Source organism: Gymnodraco acuticeps, unplaced genomic scaffold (assembly GCF_902827175.1).
Source record: "Gymnodraco acuticeps unplaced genomic scaffold, fGymAcu1.1, whole genome shotgun sequence".
Taxonomy (NCBI): Eukaryota; Metazoa; Chordata; class Actinopteri; order Perciformes; family Bathydraconidae; genus Gymnodraco; species Gymnodraco acuticeps.
The window spans coordinates 1,159,506-1,180,590 of NW_022992130.1; the positions used below are offsets into that span (position 1 = coordinate 1,159,506).

At 39.5% G+C, this 21,085-nt stretch overlaps 2 protein-coding genes across 3 annotated transcripts; one reads left to right on the top strand and one right to left on the bottom strand.

Annotated features, from left to right (window-relative positions):
- Positions 1-3,934: 3,934 nt before the first annotated feature.
- On the top strand, positions 3,935-9,594 carry LOC117538238 (peroxiredoxin-like 2A). 2 transcript variants are annotated; one of them, XM_034203828.1, is made up of 6 exons: positions 3,935-4,043; positions 7,271-7,453; positions 7,858-7,949; positions 8,052-8,192; positions 8,578-8,742; positions 8,820-9,594. In XM_034203828.1, exons 2-6 carry the CDS (start codon positions 7,309-7,311, stop codon positions 8,913-8,915), a joined length of 639 nt encoding a protein of 212 aa, XP_034059719.1. In that variant the 5' UTR covers positions 3,935-4,043; positions 7,271-7,308; the 3' UTR covers positions 8,916-9,594. The 2 variants fall into 2 exon arrangements, with proteins under 2 accessions (XP_034059719.1, XP_034059718.1); XM_034203827.1 differs by lacking the exon at positions 3,935-4,043 and adding an exon at positions 5,699-6,403.
- A 1,794-nt stretch (positions 9,595-11,388) lies between these two features.
- On the bottom strand, positions 11,389-21,085 carry sfxn3 (sideroflexin 3). Its single transcript, XM_034203809.1, has 11 exons — positions 20,999-21,085; positions 19,298-19,470; positions 18,858-19,028; positions 17,736-17,834; positions 17,126-17,201; positions 16,931-17,016; positions 16,698-16,825; positions 15,306-15,355; positions 15,053-15,102; positions 14,888-14,935; positions 11,389-14,794 (listed from the first exon to the last, which is right to left on the bottom strand). The coding sequence occupies exons 2-11, from the start codon at positions 19,459-19,461 to the stop codon at positions 14,698-14,700; spliced, it is 969 nt and encodes a 322-aa protein (XP_034059700.1). The 5' UTR covers positions 19,462-19,470; positions 20,999-21,085; the 3' UTR covers positions 11,389-14,697.

Below are 21,085 nucleotides of genomic sequence, written 5' to 3' on the forward strand. Positions count from 1 at the left end.
GTTCATCGAAATGCTGCACCTTAATGTTTATTTTATTATATTTTGTATTTATTTGAATACATTATTCAGTTTAATAATAATTTAAAAAAAATATATATATATTTAGTGTTTTGTGATAATTTTTTCTGCTGTACCGAAAACGTACCGAACCGAACCGTGACCTAAAAACCGAGGTACGTACCGAACCGAAATGTTTGTGAACCGTTACACCCCTACAATCAATGTTAACTTGGAAAGCCACAATATTAATATTTTAACTCAATGACATAGGTGATATTATTGTGGCACATCAGTAAAGCCTTACATATACATATATAAGGTGGCAGACGTAATTTAATGAATTTTAACTGAACAATAACTGAATGAGTTTGTTTCACTCTTAGACCAGCAGGGGTACCAAATCTATGAAGACTGCTGCAATAAGTACATTAATTAACTGTCTCATCGATGTTTGTCTGTATGAATATGATAATATTAACAATCATATTATTCCTATCAGCTGTCAATCACTGTTAATAAATAATAATAATAATACTAATAGATTTAATTTGTTAGCGCTTTTACAGGTGCTCAAAGACGCTTTACAGATATAGTGAAGAACTGGTATGATTCACATATTCATTTAGTATTGAATAAACTATATTTTTTGGAGGAGTTAATGATGAATGTTCATCAAGATGCTTGCTCACCCTCCTTCAAATTTGAAAAACAAGTAATTATATCATTATTGATATACAGTTACAACCTTGACTTTACATCAGAAAGAACAAATATTAAAGAAGTGACTAACTGCATCAGTTAGGCTTAAAAAACGTGTATTCAGCTAAAACATAAACATCGCTGCAGTTATTATCCAGTGGAAAGTCCTTACCTACTGGCCTAGTTAAATCAAAGTGGTTACTTTTTTTTGGCTGGGCAGTGTAGTTTTACACACCGTCTTATTTTACTTTCTCAGGACTTAAAACAGTTTTTTGAGGGCAGAACCCTACAAAGAAAAAAAAAATATACACGCATACAAGGTCATCATCTTAACAGTTTTGTATGCTCATCGAGTCATCCGTGAGCAGAGCAACAAGTTGGCATGCCTATTACAGCTGAATGCGGCGATTACCATCTTGTTCAGCAAAACGCCTCACAAACTTATTAAGATCAACAGCTGTAGTGCGTTTTGATTCATTGCTGAGTACAGCCAAACTTGACATTCTCTTCTCTGTCATTGTAGAACGCAAACACCTCATTCCTTCCGTCTACTTGAGTCCGAAAGGCTTCTCGTTTTGCGCCGTCCCCCCGTTCAAGTGAATTCGCCACCAATCATATTTCCACTCTCGCGCCAGGGGAGGGGTTACAAGACTCGCGTCTTGTGCTGCATTCACTTGCACTCGGACATTAGAGATTTTCTCTCATAAATGTCCGATGAGCCACAACTTTTCTTTCAAAACAAAGATGCCAACTGGGGTGGCAGCTGGGGTGGCAAGGCTATTGTTTAGGGTGGCAGTTGCCACCCCATGCCACCCCGGTAGATCCGCCCCTGCATCCACCCCACAAGCCTGTCTGATGTTTCCCAAACGTTTTCAATGTATTGTTTACTCCACAGAAGCGGTGGAATAAATAGCAGGATTTGATTTTCCCATAACTACTATATTAATAATATTATGTGGTATTGATTTAGAGTCACTGTGATGGACGCTATTACAACATTGAAATGATCTTTTACTAAAATATTTATGTTTAATCAAAACATGGGTTATCTAAAAAGTTGTGCCACACAAGACACTTTAACTATACTTCCTTGCATAATATTCACTTAAATGAGAATGTTAGCACGGAAGTAATGAAAATAGCATTGGTTTTGTGAGCTTCAAACTGAAATGTATTGCTGGTTCCTAAGTGAAACCTTGTGGTAAAAAAAAAAAAGCGAGGGCTGGATGTGACTGCAGACAACTCAGAAATATATTCAATATCCAATAACAGAGAGGAGACTCTGTAACAAGTACAAGTCCTGCATTAAAAATGTTACTCAAGTAATAGTACAAAAGTAATGGCATCAAAATATACATTTCCAAAAAGTAAAAGTAACCTACTCATTATGCAGATCGGTCACATTTCAGACTTATATATGTTTTGATTATAATTATTGATGCATTAAAGTAGTATCTCAAAATTGTAATTAAGTACATACTTGAGTACATCTACTTAGTTACTTTACACAACTGCAAATATCGAAATTAAACTCACATAATCACAATTTATTCTTCCGACTAACCATAGGCTTCAACACATCTTGTGATCTGAATGAAAATACCTTACACTCAGTGGCGGCCGGCCCATAGGGGCGCTAGGGGCGCCGCCCCACCTCTTCCCACATTAAAACAAATATATTAAAAAAAATATTAAATTAAAAAAATATATATTTAAAAAATATATATATTTTATATTTTTATTTGTAATGAACAAGGTAAATATCATACAATTGGTATCAGTAAAATGTATAATCTACAATAAAATCTCGTTTAAAATTGTGTTACGATGTCTAAAGTTACTGATAAGTCACATGTTTCCTGCCTGGCCTTGCCCGTGGCATTAGTTTATCATTACCAGGCGGAGCCCCCGAGACAAACAGCAGCAACCAGCACGTTGCAAAAGTCTCAATAGTAAACTGTGCCGCCGAAACATAATTTCAGCCAATCAGCGCCGTCAAATATTTTGGTCACGAGGGCGCTCACGTTGGCGCCCACGTTGCTTACGTGACGTGAGTTGTTTTTTAGACTCGTGAGTGACCAAGGTGACGCAGTATTTAGAATGGTGTGCAGGTGGAGTCGCCGGACCTCGGTCCGCACCCAATTCCGTGCAAGAGCTACTCTCCAATCCTTTCCAAAGGAGAAGTTTGGGAGATAAATTGATACTTAAAGACCTTGGACCGGACCAACCCGATTTGTATATATCACAGCAAGCTCGTGAAAAAGACAAAACGTATCAACGAGGCTAGCTGGATGCAAACGATGCAAACAGGTAAATGCTATCTTTTGTTTCCCATGCTTGCTCTTCAAACAGCCGGGCGGGGACAGATACGATCTGTTCAGAAACTAGATAAAAGTTAAACAAGTACAAACCACAGACTGTCTGTGTCATGGAGAATACAGTCGCTGGTTTATTTATGTCTGTATAGGCCGTTGTTGTGAGTGTGGACGGTCGGAACATATATAACGTTAACTTAGCCAAGCTCCATTCAGAAAACAAGCATTCTAAAAGGTGTTTCGCCTGCCGTCTGTCTGCAGACTTGTCAAAGCATTAATTCATGGTTTTTACTAACCGGTATCAGTATGTTGTTACGTCGGCATCATTTAGAAACGTGTATTACAATTTAATCACGGTAAAATATGTTCATTTTGTTGTAGTTGTAGCTCCCGAGCCAGCGCGTCTTGTTTGAATGATGCGAGTAAACACAGCTGGCAGCCGCGGTGAAACTCGAGCGACTAGAGCGATGCGATAGGAGCGTTTAGAGCGAAGCGAATATTCGCATCGCGTCCGGTGTGAACGCAGCATTAAAGCGAGCTCCGCGCTGCACTGGAAACGCGCCATTACATCACCATGAACATACATGATGAATTGGAAATGGGGCACCCTGATGTAAACAAGACGAAAGTCTTTCTCTGGTCTGCATCCCCTTAACAATTGTATGTTTTGAGCTGTACTGTACTGTACCCAATATACAAGCTGTTAATACACTTTTCAATCAATCAAACCAGAAGTCCTAATTTAAGGGGTCATTTCTCCCAAAAAAAAATGTTTTACTCACTATATCAAAAGCCCCACCAAAAATATTTTCCACCAGCCGCCACTGTTTACACTTGACAGGGCTGATTATTTCCATCACTTGCTCCCCACAATCATCCATGCCAAGTGCCTTAGTCAAAGGTGAACTCTCGCCAGCCATCTTGCTCGATTAGTTTCCCCTGGTCCGTGGATCGTTTAGCACGCCTGCGCAAAGATCTGTTGTTTACTAAACGCTCCGTTGAGAGAGGCTTGTCGCTTCATTGATTCTGGTGAGTGTGCATTATTATCAAACTACTCTTATAACTTGATATAACGGTGGCAGCATAAGATGGACCTGATTAAGGAAGATCCGCTAGTTTCAGACTCAGTGTATCAAAGGCTAAACTGGAAGCTAACCGCTATTTCATCGTCGTCACCGTGCCAACAGTAACTATAGCCACAGGAACTTTGTAGGCCACTGCAAGTATGTATTAATTATGGAACTATCATCAACATGACATCTCAGTAATGGTGAAATATTTCAATCCTATTCGGTTACAATTGAGTTTGAATTTCTAGAACCATCAGGTAATGTCATTGAATACACATGGGTAATATGAAGGTCATTTTCTGTCCTGTTTGTCATCCCGGACCCGCAGGCTGGACAGGTTTAAGTGACTTAATCTGTACTCTAGTCTAGTGACGCATAGTAGGTGTAGCAACGTAAATAAAAACGACAAGTACATTTCCTGCTTTCAGAACAAGTACAAACTATTGTATTAAGCCAGAACAAACAAATATACTAGACTAGGCCTTTATACAGTCTATGGACTAGGCCTAATGTTAAAAATAACAACACATTAATGACCAATATAGTTGGGTATTTTGGACAATTATGTGTTGGGCTTGTTTAAACGAGGCAGCATTATTCAGCTTTTGATGAACATAAGTAAAGCAAGCATCAGATAAGGACTGATGGTGCATTTTTTTTAAAAAGTCCCTTATCTTTCAAGGCCAAATGATTATTATAGATAAGGGTTATATGGTAAACACATTCGAAAAAAGTTAATTATTAAAAGTAAAGTTCATTATGCAGAATGTTCCTCTTCAGATTTATATCTTTTTAAAGGTTATCATATTGTTATAACCAGAGGTGGGAAGTAACTAAGTACATTTACTCAAGTACTGCGTAATTTTAAGATACTTGTAATTTACTTGAGTATTTCCATTTTATGCTACTTTGTACTTCTATCCTACAATTCAGAGGTCAATTGTGTACTTTTACTCCATTACATTCATTTTGTGTCTTGAGTTACTTTAAAAATTTGGTTTAATAATGTGAAATATAATCAACACTTAAATAAGACTTTAGTTACACCTGGAGTAAATTCACAAGCTACCCTGCAGTATACAAAGTCATTCAAACTAGCTGCACCTTTACCAGCTTTGAGAACACTTTAATGCATCAATAATTATAATGAAAACATATAATATATATTATTCTGAAATGGACTAATCTGCATAATAAGTACTTTATGCTAATACTTTTGTACTTTTACTTGAGTAATATTTTGAAAGCAGGACTTTTACTTGCAACAAAGTATCGGGCAGTAATAAATCATGGTGGCATTAACCGCCTTGAAACCTCCTCTTACGGCGCATTCTGCAGATGCATTCAAGGAATCTAAACTTCCTGTAGTTGCAGGCATGGGCGTCTCTATTGGCTGCTGCTGTTATCATATGTTCAGCCCTTTGTCCTCAGTGTTGTTACGTTTCAAAGCCACTACTTGAAACTGGATGAGCTCAATACCAGGACAATAAGTTGTTCTTCTCACTTTGGAAATGGAGACACGTTAGTATATTAATTTCTTATATTTTCAATTAATTAAGGACAAAATATAGATGTTATACTACTCATGTTTTTTTGTGTAAATCTGCAATAGTGGTCATATTTTAATATCTGTGCATTAATTTCTCATTGTTGCGCACTGTAAACCGACTTATATTTTTGTATTAACTCTAACTCTAATTTATGTCTTGACGTAGAGCGTATGGTGCAAGAATAGAAAGTTTGAAAATAGAGAACTCTCAACCCCAGTAAGATGAATAAGATAAGAGTAACACCTTTTATATATTCATGCTTTCATCGTTAGTTTTTATTTGCAGGTTTACATTCTTATTTTAAGCATAGATAAAACTTGGCTCAATGGTTTAGTGGTCGGTGTAACATTTTATCTGGGCAGTCTTATCATGAAGAAATATGCAAGGTATTTCTCTCTTTAATCTGTGAAATCAGATGCAGGCTCCTGGAGAGTCGTGCTTCAGGTGCGGTGGATTGTATTGTCTGTAACAATATGTGGCGGCATGCACAAGTAGTTTACATTTATTAGAAAAGACTTGTGTTTCTTTCTTTCAGTGAAATCTTGAGGGTGTTTGTAGTCAGAGACCTTTTCCTCGGGCCCGATGCTGGCTCTGTCCAGGTGTCCGGCAGCTTTGAGGTCCCCGCGCTGCTCTGCCCTCTCTCTGGGGGCCACGACCATGAGCAGCCAGCCCTCCACCACAGCCAGACCCCCGTCTCTAAGAACCCAGACAGCTCTGTTTCACCAAAGTGAAGCCAAAGCCAGTCCTGACACAAACAAGCCCTCTTCAGGCAAGGACATATTTGACTGCCTACACAGCTAGCTCTTCCTATAACCCACACTTTAAGCATGTTGTAGAAACAAAGCTGTGACCTGAGCACAGCTTTGTGCTCTGTGAGCTCTGTGACCCCCCCCCCCCCCCGCCCTTTTGAGTTACTCTTGAAGTTGTTATGAAAGTAGACATAATATATATGTATTACTTTAATCTTTGAAGCATTGTCAAAGGTTTTTGGAAAGATTACTAAGTTTGGAGTTTTAGGATATTTTAGGACTAGTGAAGATTCATCCAAAGTTGATAGATAAAAAGCTTTACTTAATGAAAAAAAGTAATGAAAAAAACACTTGTATTTGCAACTATTTTTGATAATTATTCATTGAGAAAATAATCTGGAGAGTAATGAATTATGCCTGACATTACACTGAAGGATTTCCTAATGGAAAAATAACAATTTAAAGTACAATCGAAAGCCCACTCATCAAGAACCACACAAGCTGCTGTAAAGAATATAATTTACAGACTTGTTATCTCGTCATGTTGAACAGCATCTCATCTCCTTAGTATGTGCAATACTTAATCTCATTGGATGAGCTTTAGATAAGAGTAAAGTCAGAAGAGGCTTTGCTGGTAAAAGGCACCACATGCTCTCGTTCAACACTACGCTGAAACTCAAGACTGCAAGCGGCAAGCTAGGTCTTGTTGAACTCTTGTCTTCAGGGAGTTTTGAGAAGGAGGGAACGTGGTAATATCTAATAGTCGGCACATCTGGCACCTCAGGTCTGCAAAAACTGTATAATCGACATGCAGAATGTTTCTTCTTTCATTATGATAATGTCAAACTTGTGACACATTGCTCTCCTGGTGCCTGTTTGTGCTGCAGTGTCTTCTGTTTTCGGGCTGGAGGGGGATCTGTTCGGGATGGGAATGTGGTCTTTGGGTCTGGGGGCTGTCGGAGCTGCGCTCGCTGGGATCTTCCTGGCCAACACTGATATGTGTCTGCCTAAAGTTTCACAGGCATCGATGGAGCACCTTGAAGAGGCTGACCTGCGCTCCACCATAGATGGTAGGAAGGCTTTCTGATTTGCTCTATGTAATAATGTTTCAACCAATACGCTTGTTTTTAAAACCAGCTGTTGTTAAACCCATTGAAGGAGAATTAACATTACATCAGCAGAATCAGACATTTCCAGTTTTCTGCATTGCACATGCTCTGAATGAGGTTTTGTACAACATTTAAAGCAAAGCCGCTTTCTGAAATCTGCTGGCCTACAGATTATATCACTGTGAAGATCTTTGTCTGAAGCCGAAGGGCTAGTAACTGTTATTAATACATATAGATGTTCTGTGCCACCATGGACAAATAGTCTTTTCTCTGTTTGAAGGCTGCATGTTTTATCTTCTTGTGCTTGAGACACATCAGATTGGATAGCTTGTGTTAGGAACGGTTTCTTCTTGTTTTATCTACAGATGATAATGTCATCAAAGCAAAGAGCCTGTGGGACAAGAACGGGGCTGTGGTCATGGCCGTCCGACGTCCTGGATGATTTTTGTGCAGAGAGGTGATATCAAATGTTTCTGAATGACACAGGAGAGGGTGCTGAGTTTGTACAGTTTATAAGAATGATATCTTACTTTCTGTTCTAATCTCTCTCTCTCTGTAGGAGGCCTCTGAGCTGTCCTCTCTGAAGTCCCAGCTGGAAGAGCTCGGAGTCCCTCTGGTCGCTGTCGTGAAGGAGAACATCGGCACAGAGATCCAGGACTTCAGACCGCACTTCGCTGGGGAAATCTACATAGATGAAAAGGTAAGCAGTGGTAGAAAACATCACCTGTTCCAGAGCCACTGTTAGTACTCACCTTCCTGTCAGTCCATCTAAACTACTTTGCACTTAAAATAGTCTTATTCCTTATTCTATCTTTTATTTTCATGACAGACTTTGTTAGCTAAGCCATTGACATACATTTCTCATGACCCTTTGATGGGGAATAGTCTATTAATCATTAGTTATTTGAAATAAAAGTACATGTTGAGAACTAGTTAGAGATCTCTTTGCATAACTGTATTCATCTGCCAGGGGCAAGTTGAGAGTTAACATATGATAAAGCCATTTTAATTTCGTCACATCACAGGAAATCCTGTATGATAATGAACTTGATCAGGCCGACGGAAAGTTATTTTTGTGATTGCAGCAACACTTCTACGGCCCGCTGCAGAGGAAGATGGGGGGTCTGGGCTTCATTCGCCTCGGCGTGTGGCAGAACTTCATCCGGGCATGGAGGTCTGGTTACCAGGGCAACATGCACGGAGAGGGCTTCATCCTGGGGGGAGTGTTTGTCGTCGGAGCAGGAGACCAGGTGGGTGTAGCAGACATGTGGACCACACAGGGAGATTTGAGATAAAACGGTATTTTAAATGCTTGTTGTGTCTGCAGGGGATTCTCCTGGAACACCGGGAGAAGGAGTTTGGCAACAAAGTGGACACTGCAGAAGTTCTGGAGGCTGTTAAGAAAATTGTGCCAGTTAAATAAGTCATTTTTTAAGCATTAAACATAGGTGTTTTTAGATCAAAACTAGAATAACAATTCGTCCATCACTGTAATATAACGACATTTAAGTTTGTGGTGTATAAAGTCACAATATATTTCTTCATTTGCACTTACGAAAGCAAAGCTGTGAAATTCAGGACAATATTACACTTATTATTCTTGTTTATCTCTGCGGACACCTAGAAGAAGGTGCGACGGGTATTAAAAACAGGTAGTAAGGGACTTAAAGGCAGCATTTTCATTCAGGTGCATCAGCCACTTAAAGACACTTGAAATCTTCCTTTTAGAGAACCACATGAATCAAACTAAGGCTGGGTTGCATTTGATTAGCTATTCTATTAGCTGCCTGTTAGCGGTACATTTCTAACAATGTTCCTGTGTGTCACTTTCTCTGTTTGCTTCTCCTGGTCAGGCGCCACAACGGACCTCTAGCATGGCGGACAGGTGTGTGTGCAGCCTGTGTGTGTGATAATGACAACCTGTCTCCAAACTCAACATAGAGAGGAGCAGGTTTGATGCTCAAACACACACCGGCTCAGCCACTGGCGCCATGTTGAGGAGTGTTTGTGCTGCCTGGAGCGTGTGTGTGTGTGACGGAGTGTGTGAAAGTAAACTCAAGAAAATGAAAGTAATAAATAAAGAAGACCTCATCACAATATTTCACCTGTGCCCTTGTGTGTTTCATTATTTTAATATTTAAAATGAATGTTTGGGCAACGCATGACCAACTTACGTATATGTTAGTAAAACATTCTTCGAACTCCAGTAAATGTATTTTTAATATAACATTTGGACAATGAGAACACAGATAGTTGGATTTTCTGGCAGGTATATTTAAATGTGTGTTTTAACTTACTGTATACCAGAGACCAGGCTTGGAATTTCGTCATTTTAGGGGCAAGGCCATTTGGCCTTCCCGTTCACATTTTTTTCAAGGGCACAAAGGCCACATGACGGGGCACAAAGGCCACATGACAGGGCACAAAGGCCGTTTGGTTAAATTACGCTGGTCAATCAACATGACTGAAAAGTGTAGCAATAACGTCAACACCAGTCGTTTTACAAATGGCTGAATAGCAATAGTGTTTCTTTAACGTATACGTTAAGTTCAGCCATAAACCACATAAGTCAGTCATGTATTATATCAAAACCGCTTAGCAAGAAAAATACTAGATTCAAAGGTGACAGCTATCTGCTAGCTTGTAGAAGCAACACTAGATGTAGACCCCTTGAAGGGAAGACGTTAGCGCTATCCAAACTAGCTAGCTATCGCTAGTTTTCATGACAAAATGTAACGAGTCAACTTTAAATAGGCTAATACAATGGTAATTACCTATCAATAGTACTTTCTATAAACACGTAAATGTTAAGTCCTTTCAAATACTACCACATACTTCAGTTAAATCATATCAAAACAGCTTGGTCCGCTTGCTTACCTGTGCTTGTCTTGCTCCCGCGGCTGAGGAGCAGGCTGTCGGGCCCCTACAGGCATTTCTGACGGAACAATCACAGCAGAGCAATCGCTCTGATCCACAGGGCACAGGCATCGCCCGGGACTATCCTACTGCGCGCACTAATATGACTTTACTAGCGTTGTTTACACTGGAACTTTTGACAGGGGCACCAAGGCCACTTTGGCCGTGAATTGCATTTTTTTTTTTTTCACAGGGCATCACGGCCAAAGTGCGGGGCAACGACGGCCGTGGCCGTCGTGAAATTCCCACCCTGCCAGAGACACTTGTTTGCTGTTATAAATTAGAACACTGTTGTGTGTGTGATACTCTGCATCCACCATTGGTATGCTATTATGTATTTGTATACATTTACTTTTTCAGATATTAGAAATGTGCATTTTGAAAAATAATTTGACTACTAGTTTATTCAGATTTTAAATTCTTCTAAATGAAAGCCTTCCTACTTATTATACTTTTTTTTTTTTTACGAGATACCAGTCTGAGTTATATCTTATCACATCCATCTATTATTCATTAACATACACACTCCCTTTTTCCTGAAGTTTGATGATCCTGTTACTTATTAATCAATCCTGTGTGTTGTCCTGTAGCACTAAATATACAGTGAAACAACTTAAATTAAGAAAAACACCAGTTTGTTCACATCCTTCTGGTAAATACATGTAATAGTTATATTATAAATATTAGTCCCAAACAGAATATCTACATACTATTCTAAAAACCAAGGCTTATTTTCTGTTGAAAGCTCAGGATGTTAATAAACATTCACCAATAATCAACGTTAAATTATTTTATCCTCAGCAATCTCAACCGAGGCAAGATTGTACTTAGACTTGTAATCATGTTTGTATGTCAAGGGCTTGGTGTGTGTGTGTGTGTGTAGCCAAAAGATACTGTACCAAATCAGATGACTGTCTCAGTGTAATCGTATTGTTTTATACTTGACTGGTATTTGAACAAACAAACCTTTTGATCCAAACTGGGTGTTCCACTCTTTATTTCCCCACAAGCAGGATAACATTAAAGAACATTTGTAATATACAATGTTTAATAAAGTCAAATCAGCAGACAGGTTTGGACTTTAACGTTATATGTTTTATTCTATTGCTCTGAGTAAAATACATTCCACATCATGGAAATATATATTTCAACACAATAGAAAATAGAGAGAGAAAGCACAGCACCAATACTGACAGGACTACATGTGGAAGTTTATGTACATGAAACAACCAAAACATTCAAGGAGTGTAACAATAACAGATTGTCTTTCCATCGAGCCTTCAGTATGCAAAGATTCAACATTTTCTTCATGGCACACACAACCAAAGTTATAAATGAGTGGGTTTTCAACCAGTGTGACAACATTAACTTGTGCTATCTTGTTTGTTATGAGATTGTATTGTAATGGCTGTAACATCGAGGCCAAAAACAGGACTTTTAACTAAAATGTGTGTTGGCATTTATTTTAGATGCTATTTGTTAACGTTGCAATGTTTTTGTAAGATTTGGTGGGTTACACTGATAAAGTTGAGGACCCTTTCTAATAAGAAATATAATGGAAAACATGTTTTTGCAGCAGAAAGTCTGGCAAAAGGTCCGTAAGTTAAAGCTGAAACATAAATATTCAAAGCTACACCCTTCTGCTCCTCATTCCTCCACAATCCATACCCGTCTCATCTTTGGCTAGATCCATTAGTTCGACACGTTACGGTGGTACGATACAGGCCGAAGCTGAGATGTTTACAAATGTATTCAAATGGTAAAAACCTTCAGTTTTGTTCTTGACACTTTCGTGCCATAATTCAAAGAAAAGAAAAACACAAAAGGAAATAAAGCACAAGCTAAAGCTACTTGGTTATGAGCAATGAAATCTGCCAGACAATGACTGAATTACTAATTAGCAGTAACCATAGTTCATTCTACATCGTCCAGCACCATTAACAAATACAATCAACATTAAACATTTTAAATAGTAATACAAATCCTAGCACCGCAAAGGCTATAGTGCCGTTTCACCCTCCGCAGGAAAACACCCCAAACACAACACACAAATATCTCTTAATGATGCAGCCATGGTATCGAATGTTTGAATACAGTAGTGAATCTAACTCTGAAACACTGTCCGGCAGTGCGTGTGATCATGTCTCAGTGTTACAGAAACAGTTATCTATTATCTGGGGGAATGAGTGTTTGTTTTTGAATGAAAATGGAGAGTTCAAAGAAACATTTCCTTTTCAAATTAGACAAAATAATACAATAATTCTCCTAAAGAAGTGAGGAGCCATATCAAGACGGTATTTCAGGATAGGGTCTGTGGGTTTATAAAATGATCTGATAGCACTTTGGGATTAAACCCTTGAATTGTAGGATCACATAAACACAATCATTGTGCGGATGCTTCAGTGCCCACAATCAGTTTACTTTAAATGCATCACTGTAACACCTTTTTAGAAACCAGTGACTACAGGAGCTTAATGGAGGTGAATTTACGTGTGAAAAGGCCTGTACAATCTTCATGTTGGGTATAGTTTTACACAAAACATCACTTTACATAAATATTGAATCATAGTTTTAAATCTATGACTGTGTACACGTTATCAAGTTAATTCCCACTAGAGGAGCGCCCCTCTAATCTGAAAACTCATAAGCCCTAAAAGGTGCACTCGCTCGAATGAGTTTGCAGCAAACCCCTCTCTCTGTTCTCCGTCAATACGAGCAGCTGACATTGTTTCCGATGCATATGTGTTGCCATCTGGTGAATTCACTAACAGGCTCACCTTAAAGCTACAATCTCTTATATTCCTCGTGCATATGTGCTCCATATATTGTACATCATATATATATATTTAGAAATATATCCAAAAAATATGTATTTTTGCATAATCCAACAGACGACACTGGGATAACTTCATGTGATATCTACTCACGTACACCATCACTATCTCACCACACAGTTACACTCAGCCAATCTATCCACTGCAACAACGCAACAACAAACACTGTGCTCCGTATTTTGATTTTGTCCAACAACAACAACAACCATTTCCATTTGGTACAATGGGTCATCAATGGCTCCAGTGCTAACAACAGTTTCGCACATGGCTGGCTAGCGGTTGCACATATAAAACCTGCATCACCGAAGGAGGAACTGAAATGAAAGAGCTTCCTCCGACCTGCTCACTCAACGCTTCAGTTCCAGTGTGGCCGAAACAGCATAACATTATTGTCTGTCTTCTGCATGTGGCTGTGCTTAGAACACACAAGTCACATCATTTCATCTTAGCAACATGTAGACACATTACAAACAATATTCCTCCACCTGACACAAGCACCACCACCTACAACAATAACATCATTAATATGACCCTAAAGATAGCAACGGCACTAGTTTAGAAAGTGATCTCAAACAACAGAAGGCTGTCACTGCCATGGCAAGTGTTCATTTACGTTGATCAAAAGCACACGCACTAATGGTTTCGCTGATGCCCTCTGCGGCTGTGCTTTGAGGGCTTTTGCAATATCATTTCAATTGTTCTTCTCTGCCACACTGCACCTGATTACCTGATCTATTATCACAAAGGGGTATAAGTACACTTAAAGGAGAAATGAAGAGAGTAAGCTGCTCCGGTTAACAAGGAGTACAACAAAAAGACTATTCAGAGCTAATAAACATCATTTTTCTAGTATGGCCACATGGTTGAACTACAAGGTGGACATTAATTGGTGGCAAGAATCTATACATACTAGTCAGTGTAGTATACTATTTTCAAAAGCAGAATATTGTATCTCTGGCTAGAAAATAATTAGAAAGTGGAAAACTAAATGTAGGGAGACCAACCAAACGCCAATATAAGCACAACAATTTAGCAAAGTACTTAAAACATGGAGGAATCTAAATGCAACATATACATATTGGTGAGTGAAAAACAAATCAATAACTTCATGAACTGACCCCCTAAAAGGCAGTTTTGACCAAAGGAAGGAAGGAAGACAGAAAACACACCACAATACAATAAAAACTGTTCATTATTTTCTTTGTAAGGAGTGTCATCTATGTACACAGAGAGCAATGTCAGTGTTGTTTTTTTTACCTTCAATATTCTCAACGCCTTAACCCTAAATTGTCAAACTTCGAGCAGCTCAGTCAAATTCGAAAGATTGTACATACAAAAAAGGAACATAAATACATTTTGTTTTACCCTCCCACTTGTGCCCTTGGGATAACAGACGTGTGTGTAAATGTGTGTGTGTGTGTGTGTCTGCAGTGTGTGGAGATGTATTGTGAGATCCTACAGGCCCTTGTTGAAGAAAACGGTGGTGGTCTTGGGACTGGTCTCTCGTATCCTCTTCTGCAGATCTGCTTCCAGCCCGCTCACACTCATAGAGCTACAATGAGATGGTTCAACATGATTTAATGTCCTTCTACACGTAAGATAAGACGGCTTGTACATGTATAAGCTCCTTGATGTGGGTGCTTACCTTTTCTGTGGGAAGAGGGCACAGCACAGAGGAGTTGCAAACACCAGGCTGAAAACAAGACACGGGAAGGACGTGTTTAGTCAGTGTGACTTGCATATTTGAAAGTACAGAGAATAGAGTCCATCAAAAATGACATCATAAATAATATATATGTAATTGACTTACCATAGACCGACGAGTCCAACCTGGATTGGAGCGTTTAGAAGTGGGAACCGCTGCAGGGAGAGTACAGATGTTTAGAGAAGATTGCAGTGAATCAGACAACTTGAACATTTGATATGTTTGACTACATGGACATAAGCATTCATGTAACATGTGGAATGCGACATGACTCTTTTCAGCCTCACAAAAACAACAGCAGATCCAGGACATCCACTTACTAAAAAACAACAAGAGTCTGAAAGTCATGCATGCTTACCTTCATGAAAGCTTTCTTCTCCAGGGAATTCATAATAACAGGGGGAATGGCTGTCGAAAAAAAGAAAAGAAAATTGGTTGATTCATAATCCAACAAATTGACCCTGCAGTTATGAAAGTTGTTAAATAATAATATATCTTATACAACAAAATAAATCATAATATTCCCTTACCAAAAAAATAAAATGAGGTGTAATCTAAAGTGTGACCTTATTGTGCCAACACAAAAATAACGCAAAACAAACTTTAAAAACATTATCCTAACTAGGAGTATGCTTTGGTCTATCAAGGTAATAATTTAATTTCAATCAATTAAGTTAATGTATACAGCAGAGTTCCCGTTAGAATATTTTTTCGCCGGTCAACATGTCAAAATGTCACCGGCATTTGTCACAAAATGAGAAAAGTGCCGGTCAAAGGTCTTCTTTGTTATTTATTGTGCTTTAAAACAAATTGATATGATTCAATATTAAACAAACTAATCATAGTAGATTAACTATTCAAAAGTGTACAGTAATTATAATAACACGGGAATAATAAACGGAGCGCTCTCTCCTTCTCCTGACAGCCCGTCAGTATCATGCAGCTCGCGGATCAGCAATGAGTGACCCGACAGTAAAACTAAACGTATCTATAACTAGTTTAGGTAGTTTGAGAGGTCATTAAAATAGCTATGTGTGATATTCTAACCTGAAGTGTGTGTTTTGTCCGCTCACCGCTGCATGTGATCATGCAGAGCTGCGTGTCGACTCGTCAGCAGCAGCTGATCTCTCTCTCCCGTCAGATTAGACTTCACTCGCGTTTATGTCCATATCGATCAGATCCAGCTAGTTCTAGCTAATGATAGGACTACCTGCTTATTAAAAGACACCTAAACAATAAGCGTCGCTATGCAACTGGGTGAGGCCACAAAGTATAGCGCAGCATTATGCATTTGTTTACATGCCCACCGGAACCCTGAGGCATTACCAACAGATCAACGCAAATTGCGCAACTGATGCGGTATTGCGCTAAACGGAAATTATTTTTGAACGGACACTTTGACCGGAGAGATTTAGATTTGCCGGTCTTCAGCATATTTTACCGGTCGTAGTCCGGTAATTACCGGCTAACGGGAACTCTGGTATACAGCCCAATATCACATATTTTACATTTGTCTGAGGGGACAGTTTAAACAGAATATGACACCCTCTGTCCTTGGACCCTCACATGGGGGGAAATGGAAGAAACCTCGGGGAGAGCAACAGAGGAGGGGATCCCTCTCCCACGAGACAGACGTCCAATAGATGTCGTGTGTATGTCGTTTTACTCTCATCCCATCAACTACCATCATGTTTTAGATCCACAAGTAGGTTCATGACTAGCCAAACAGGAGACATAATGTTGACTTTACCCATTGCTGGCACTGCCATGCCGATCCTTGACACCACCACCTGCATGATGGCCTGCTTGGCGGCATTGGGGGACTCTCCTAACCGGTTCCCATTCTCATCCATCACAGGGATACCGAACTTCAACTCCCTGGAAGAAAACAGAAGTCATATAGAGCAGTTGCAGCGGCTCCTAAAAGCTCCTGCCCTGAGGGAACAGACCAGAGGTCTTTGGCTTTACATTTGGAGATCTCACCTCTGCCTCATGAAAGGGATGTTGATGCAGTTAGCAGCAGCAACTGCAGCGAAGGGGACAAACCGGCTGGCGATTGGAGGGAGACGCTGTAGAGGCAGGAACAGAAACACATTCAGACAACTGATCCCTGCACAAATATCCGTTATACGAGTGACTTTGATATATCTGTTGATTCACTTGAACTACAGGCATTACCGAAGCTAGAGTTTTGAATCCCAAGGCAGTGACTACAGCTCCAGTAGTAGCGCTGATATAGGCCACACCAAGCTGACTGTGGAGAGACAGATAAGATGCAGATCAGAGATAAATTACCCACTTCCTTTTTCAACACATCATAAATAGGTCTGAGAATCGACTGACACATCTCCAAAGTAGAGTCGCCTCAGTAAGTGTGCAAGTTCATGCTATGCTTGAATATGCAAAGGTAAAATAAATTCCCCAGAAAAAATGATAATGCAGAGGATGACACTTTAACATGTATCCTAAATGACATGCTTAATACATGAATATGTATTTGCATGTTCTGAAGGCAACCCTCTATTCTTCATGCATGCATGCATTTGATGTATTTCTGCAGAGTCTGAAGGATGCAGTTTGTGGCACAATGACAAGAGTATGCAAGTACATTTTGACTTGGCATCATGTCAGCACGGGTGCATGGTGACATGGGGCTGAACATGCTAAACAGTGGAACGTAATACCGCTGTGAGGGGAGGGGAGAGGGCAGCGGCTCCCACAGCCTCCTTACAGACACTACTTTAGAGGGAGGACAGGAATGATCTAGAGTGAGAGAAGTCCTCCCTACTTCACGCTCATTGGTGCGTCTCCGCTGCGGTTGGTGTAGTTGACGACGGCGTTGAAGGACTGGTTGACCCACTGCCAGAACACCACTGCCGGAGTAGTCCTGTAGACAAGAAGGAACAACAACTGTGTTTGAGGAAGTGACATTTCACACACAACTACACTTTGGGCTCCGCAGCAGAAGAAGAGTTTGATTTCAACAAAAATATCTGACCGTCTACCATTTTTGGTTGCAACTAAGGGTTACTTCAAGAATAGTTTGCGATTATTTCTATTTTGTCGACCAATCGATAGTCACCTTTTATGTGTGTGTTTCTCAAATCCCCACAGTGGAAAGAATGTAGGTAATTTACTTTAAGTAGCAAACTGCATGTTTTCTCAATGATAACTTATTTTGGACTTCAACTAGGAAATATTTACATCAGTCAAACTAACAGTTTTGTGCGGGTATGCATGAGATAAAGATCAAGACACGTGTTAATGGAGCATGGTTAACCACCACAACACGTCGCCAGACATGGGGGTTTTCTACTTCTTGTTAGGTTTTGTGTCACGAGGCACAAGTTCCTCTGATTTGGTCTTCTTAATCACTCAGTACAGATTAAGCTAAAAGTGTGTTGTGTATTATTTAATGAATACACTGGCCCTGAATTAACTCGACTACTTGCGGTGCGCTTTGTTACTTTTAAAAGCCACTATTTATAACATTTAAATGTCAGACTTTGGCGCCCTCGAGTTGCAGTATGCTAGAATTAAATCTGGAATGACTATATATGAATAATTAATACATTCAATAATAATTAAATACAGAAAACAGGCTGGTTATTTATATTATGTGTTTTCAACATTACAACTTGACTCCACAGTCCTCTCAGCTGCCCAATATTTATTCATAAGTGTTCAGCAGTGAGAGTGATGTTTTTTATTCTGCAGGGATTAAAATCTCTACTTTATGCAGTGCTGTTAGCTGTATTAAGATTACTTTGGTTTCACATGGAAACTGTATTAAATGTATGAAGTATTTCCTCAATATATATATTTTTTCTATTTTCAAAATGTTGTTGAGATGAAGATATTTTCAGTTATTTAGAATACATTGAATTGTGTATTGAACTTTCTGCTTTACCTGTAGAAGGTGAGCATGGAGCCGGTGATGGACATGTTCACTGGCACCTGAGCGGACATCCGGCCAATCACAAACATCTTCTCCCCGGTGTCGGGGTGGAAGGCGGAGTCGTAGACGTACTTGGCTCTCCAGAGCTCATCCTCTGTCAGGCCAGGCTTCACCACCCCAGATCTAAAAAAGTCAATACAGAGTATTATTTAGTATTTCCACATAAAGCATCGGTCATTACACAAACTCAGCATTTTCTTCTTGCATTGTAAAACAAAGGTACAACAAGCATGAATCCTCACATCACAAATAGACTTGTACATGTACAGTTTAGAGAAGAAATGAAGAACAGTATTTAGTATTTATACTACTTAGAATATGATTTGAATGGTTGTTACATAGGATTCTTTTATTTCACTCCTACTCTACCCTTATATCTTATTACCATCTACCTGTAGTTCTCCATGGTCACTCTGGCGTCCTCCAGAGTGTCCGAGGACAGCAGGACGTTCCTGGGATCTGTCACCATGAAGAAGTGCTTGGCGCGCCCCATGAACGTGCCCTGGTCCCATCTTGGCTCCTTGATGTTTATGTTGAGGGATAGATCTTCAGACATCTTGTCTCTCTTTAATTATTAGCAGACATGTGAATTAGTATTCATACCATGATGTTACACATCTATACTGGTTTCACAGGTACATTTAAGTGTAACATTTTGAGAGTAATTCAGAGGAACAATTATTGCCATACAGGGTTTCCAGTTATGCCCTGAACTTCACAGGCTGGTCATGTTCTTAATGATGACACCCAGCCCCACAGGTGAAATCATCATTCAAATAAACAACAACCTTGGATGGAGTTCAGTCTCATCCACCTCACTCTATTAATAACTCTTCTACGATGCAGCGCTGCATTGAGCTGAAGCCCCCTCCCCCATCACTGAACACAACATACATTTCTGAGCAAATAACCCCAAACTGACTACTAGTCAACCAGGCTTACCTGCTGTAAGCATGTTCTCCCTCTCAACACATTTAAAATGTAAAAGGACACAGGTAAATGTTGATAATTTGCTCCAATTGCTGTTGTCACTGTGTTAAAGGGGGGCTTTTGTCATGGATGATAGGTTCTTTAAAAGCATGTACCAGGTTCAGGCTTGTCTCAAACATATTCTATCAGCTGTGGCTGTTAGGTCAAGATAAAGGATCTACACTGAAAACGAACTGTGCTGGAAATTTAGGTTAGCACTTATGGTGTTTGTATGTGTTTGACAAACCACTATTTAGGTCTACAACTAACAATGTTTTTAATTATCGACATTAATCTGCCATATTAATATTACCTTGATTAGTTGAGAAATGTCATCAAAGTGTTAAAAAAATATGCCACACGCATTTTTGCTTTAAATATACAACACAAATTCAAAACAGCTCTACCTTTACACATTTTCACCAAGTGCACATGAGACACTCCTCTGGCTGAACACTTACACTAAACTAGTACAGGAATGTACTGTATGTGCTCATTTTGCAGCAGCCCTGCAGCTTTAAGCAGATGACCGTCTTTAAAAACATCTGCAATATGCAAATGGCTCTAACAAGACACTTCCATAATACATACAACTGATATGGTGGATTATAGAGACAAACTGTTACTGAACACACTAAAAAGTCCTGGTTGTGTTTCTCCTTACAAATACAATGTAACCTTTCAGTATAAACGCCTAACTAGAAACACTGTGAGGAGATGATTAAATGAATATCGTGACACATTCACTGACAGATGGGATTGGGGAAGTCACGACACGATGCCGGTTGGAGCCTTGCTAAAAAGCTAGCAAGTTACCTGATAATACCATTGAAACTCACATAGAGTACAGAAATATCCACTCTTGACTGTGAAACAAAATCAAATCCCTAGAATATCAAATTGTAGGTTAAAGGGTATTAAACAGGGCCTTCTCAAGGCATCAAAACGAACAATTTCTGTGCTCTCATGGTAAACTAACGTCAAGCTAGCCAGGTAGTTTACAAGCTAACTCATACACTTAACAACGTAACAAGGACACACAGCGAGTCGAAGTGAACGGTGACTTATCCGTATTGTGATTTAAATGTATTAAAGATGTTAATGCAGGCAATACTGAGACGTACCTGGTTTACAGTCGTTGTTTTGCGAAAATGTATGACCTCTCAATAACACAGCTCCACCGGGTGGACCTGTGCTGCTTTCAATACATT

Bases quoted from the DNA above. Each gene is read 5' to 3' on its own strand.
- sfxn3 (XM_034203809.1), bottom strand. From the start codon at position 19,461: ATGTCTGAAGATCTATCCCTCAACATAAACATCAAGGAGCCAAGATGG. The intron at 17,202-17,735 runs GTAGGGAGGACT...GTCTCTCCACAG, and splicing joins GACGCACCAATGAGCGTGAA to TCAGCTTGGTGTGGCCTATA. The intron at 15,356-16,697 runs GTAAAGTCAACA...TTTTTTCGACAG, and splicing joins CATGGCAGTGCCAGCAATGG to CCATTCCCCCTGTTATTATG.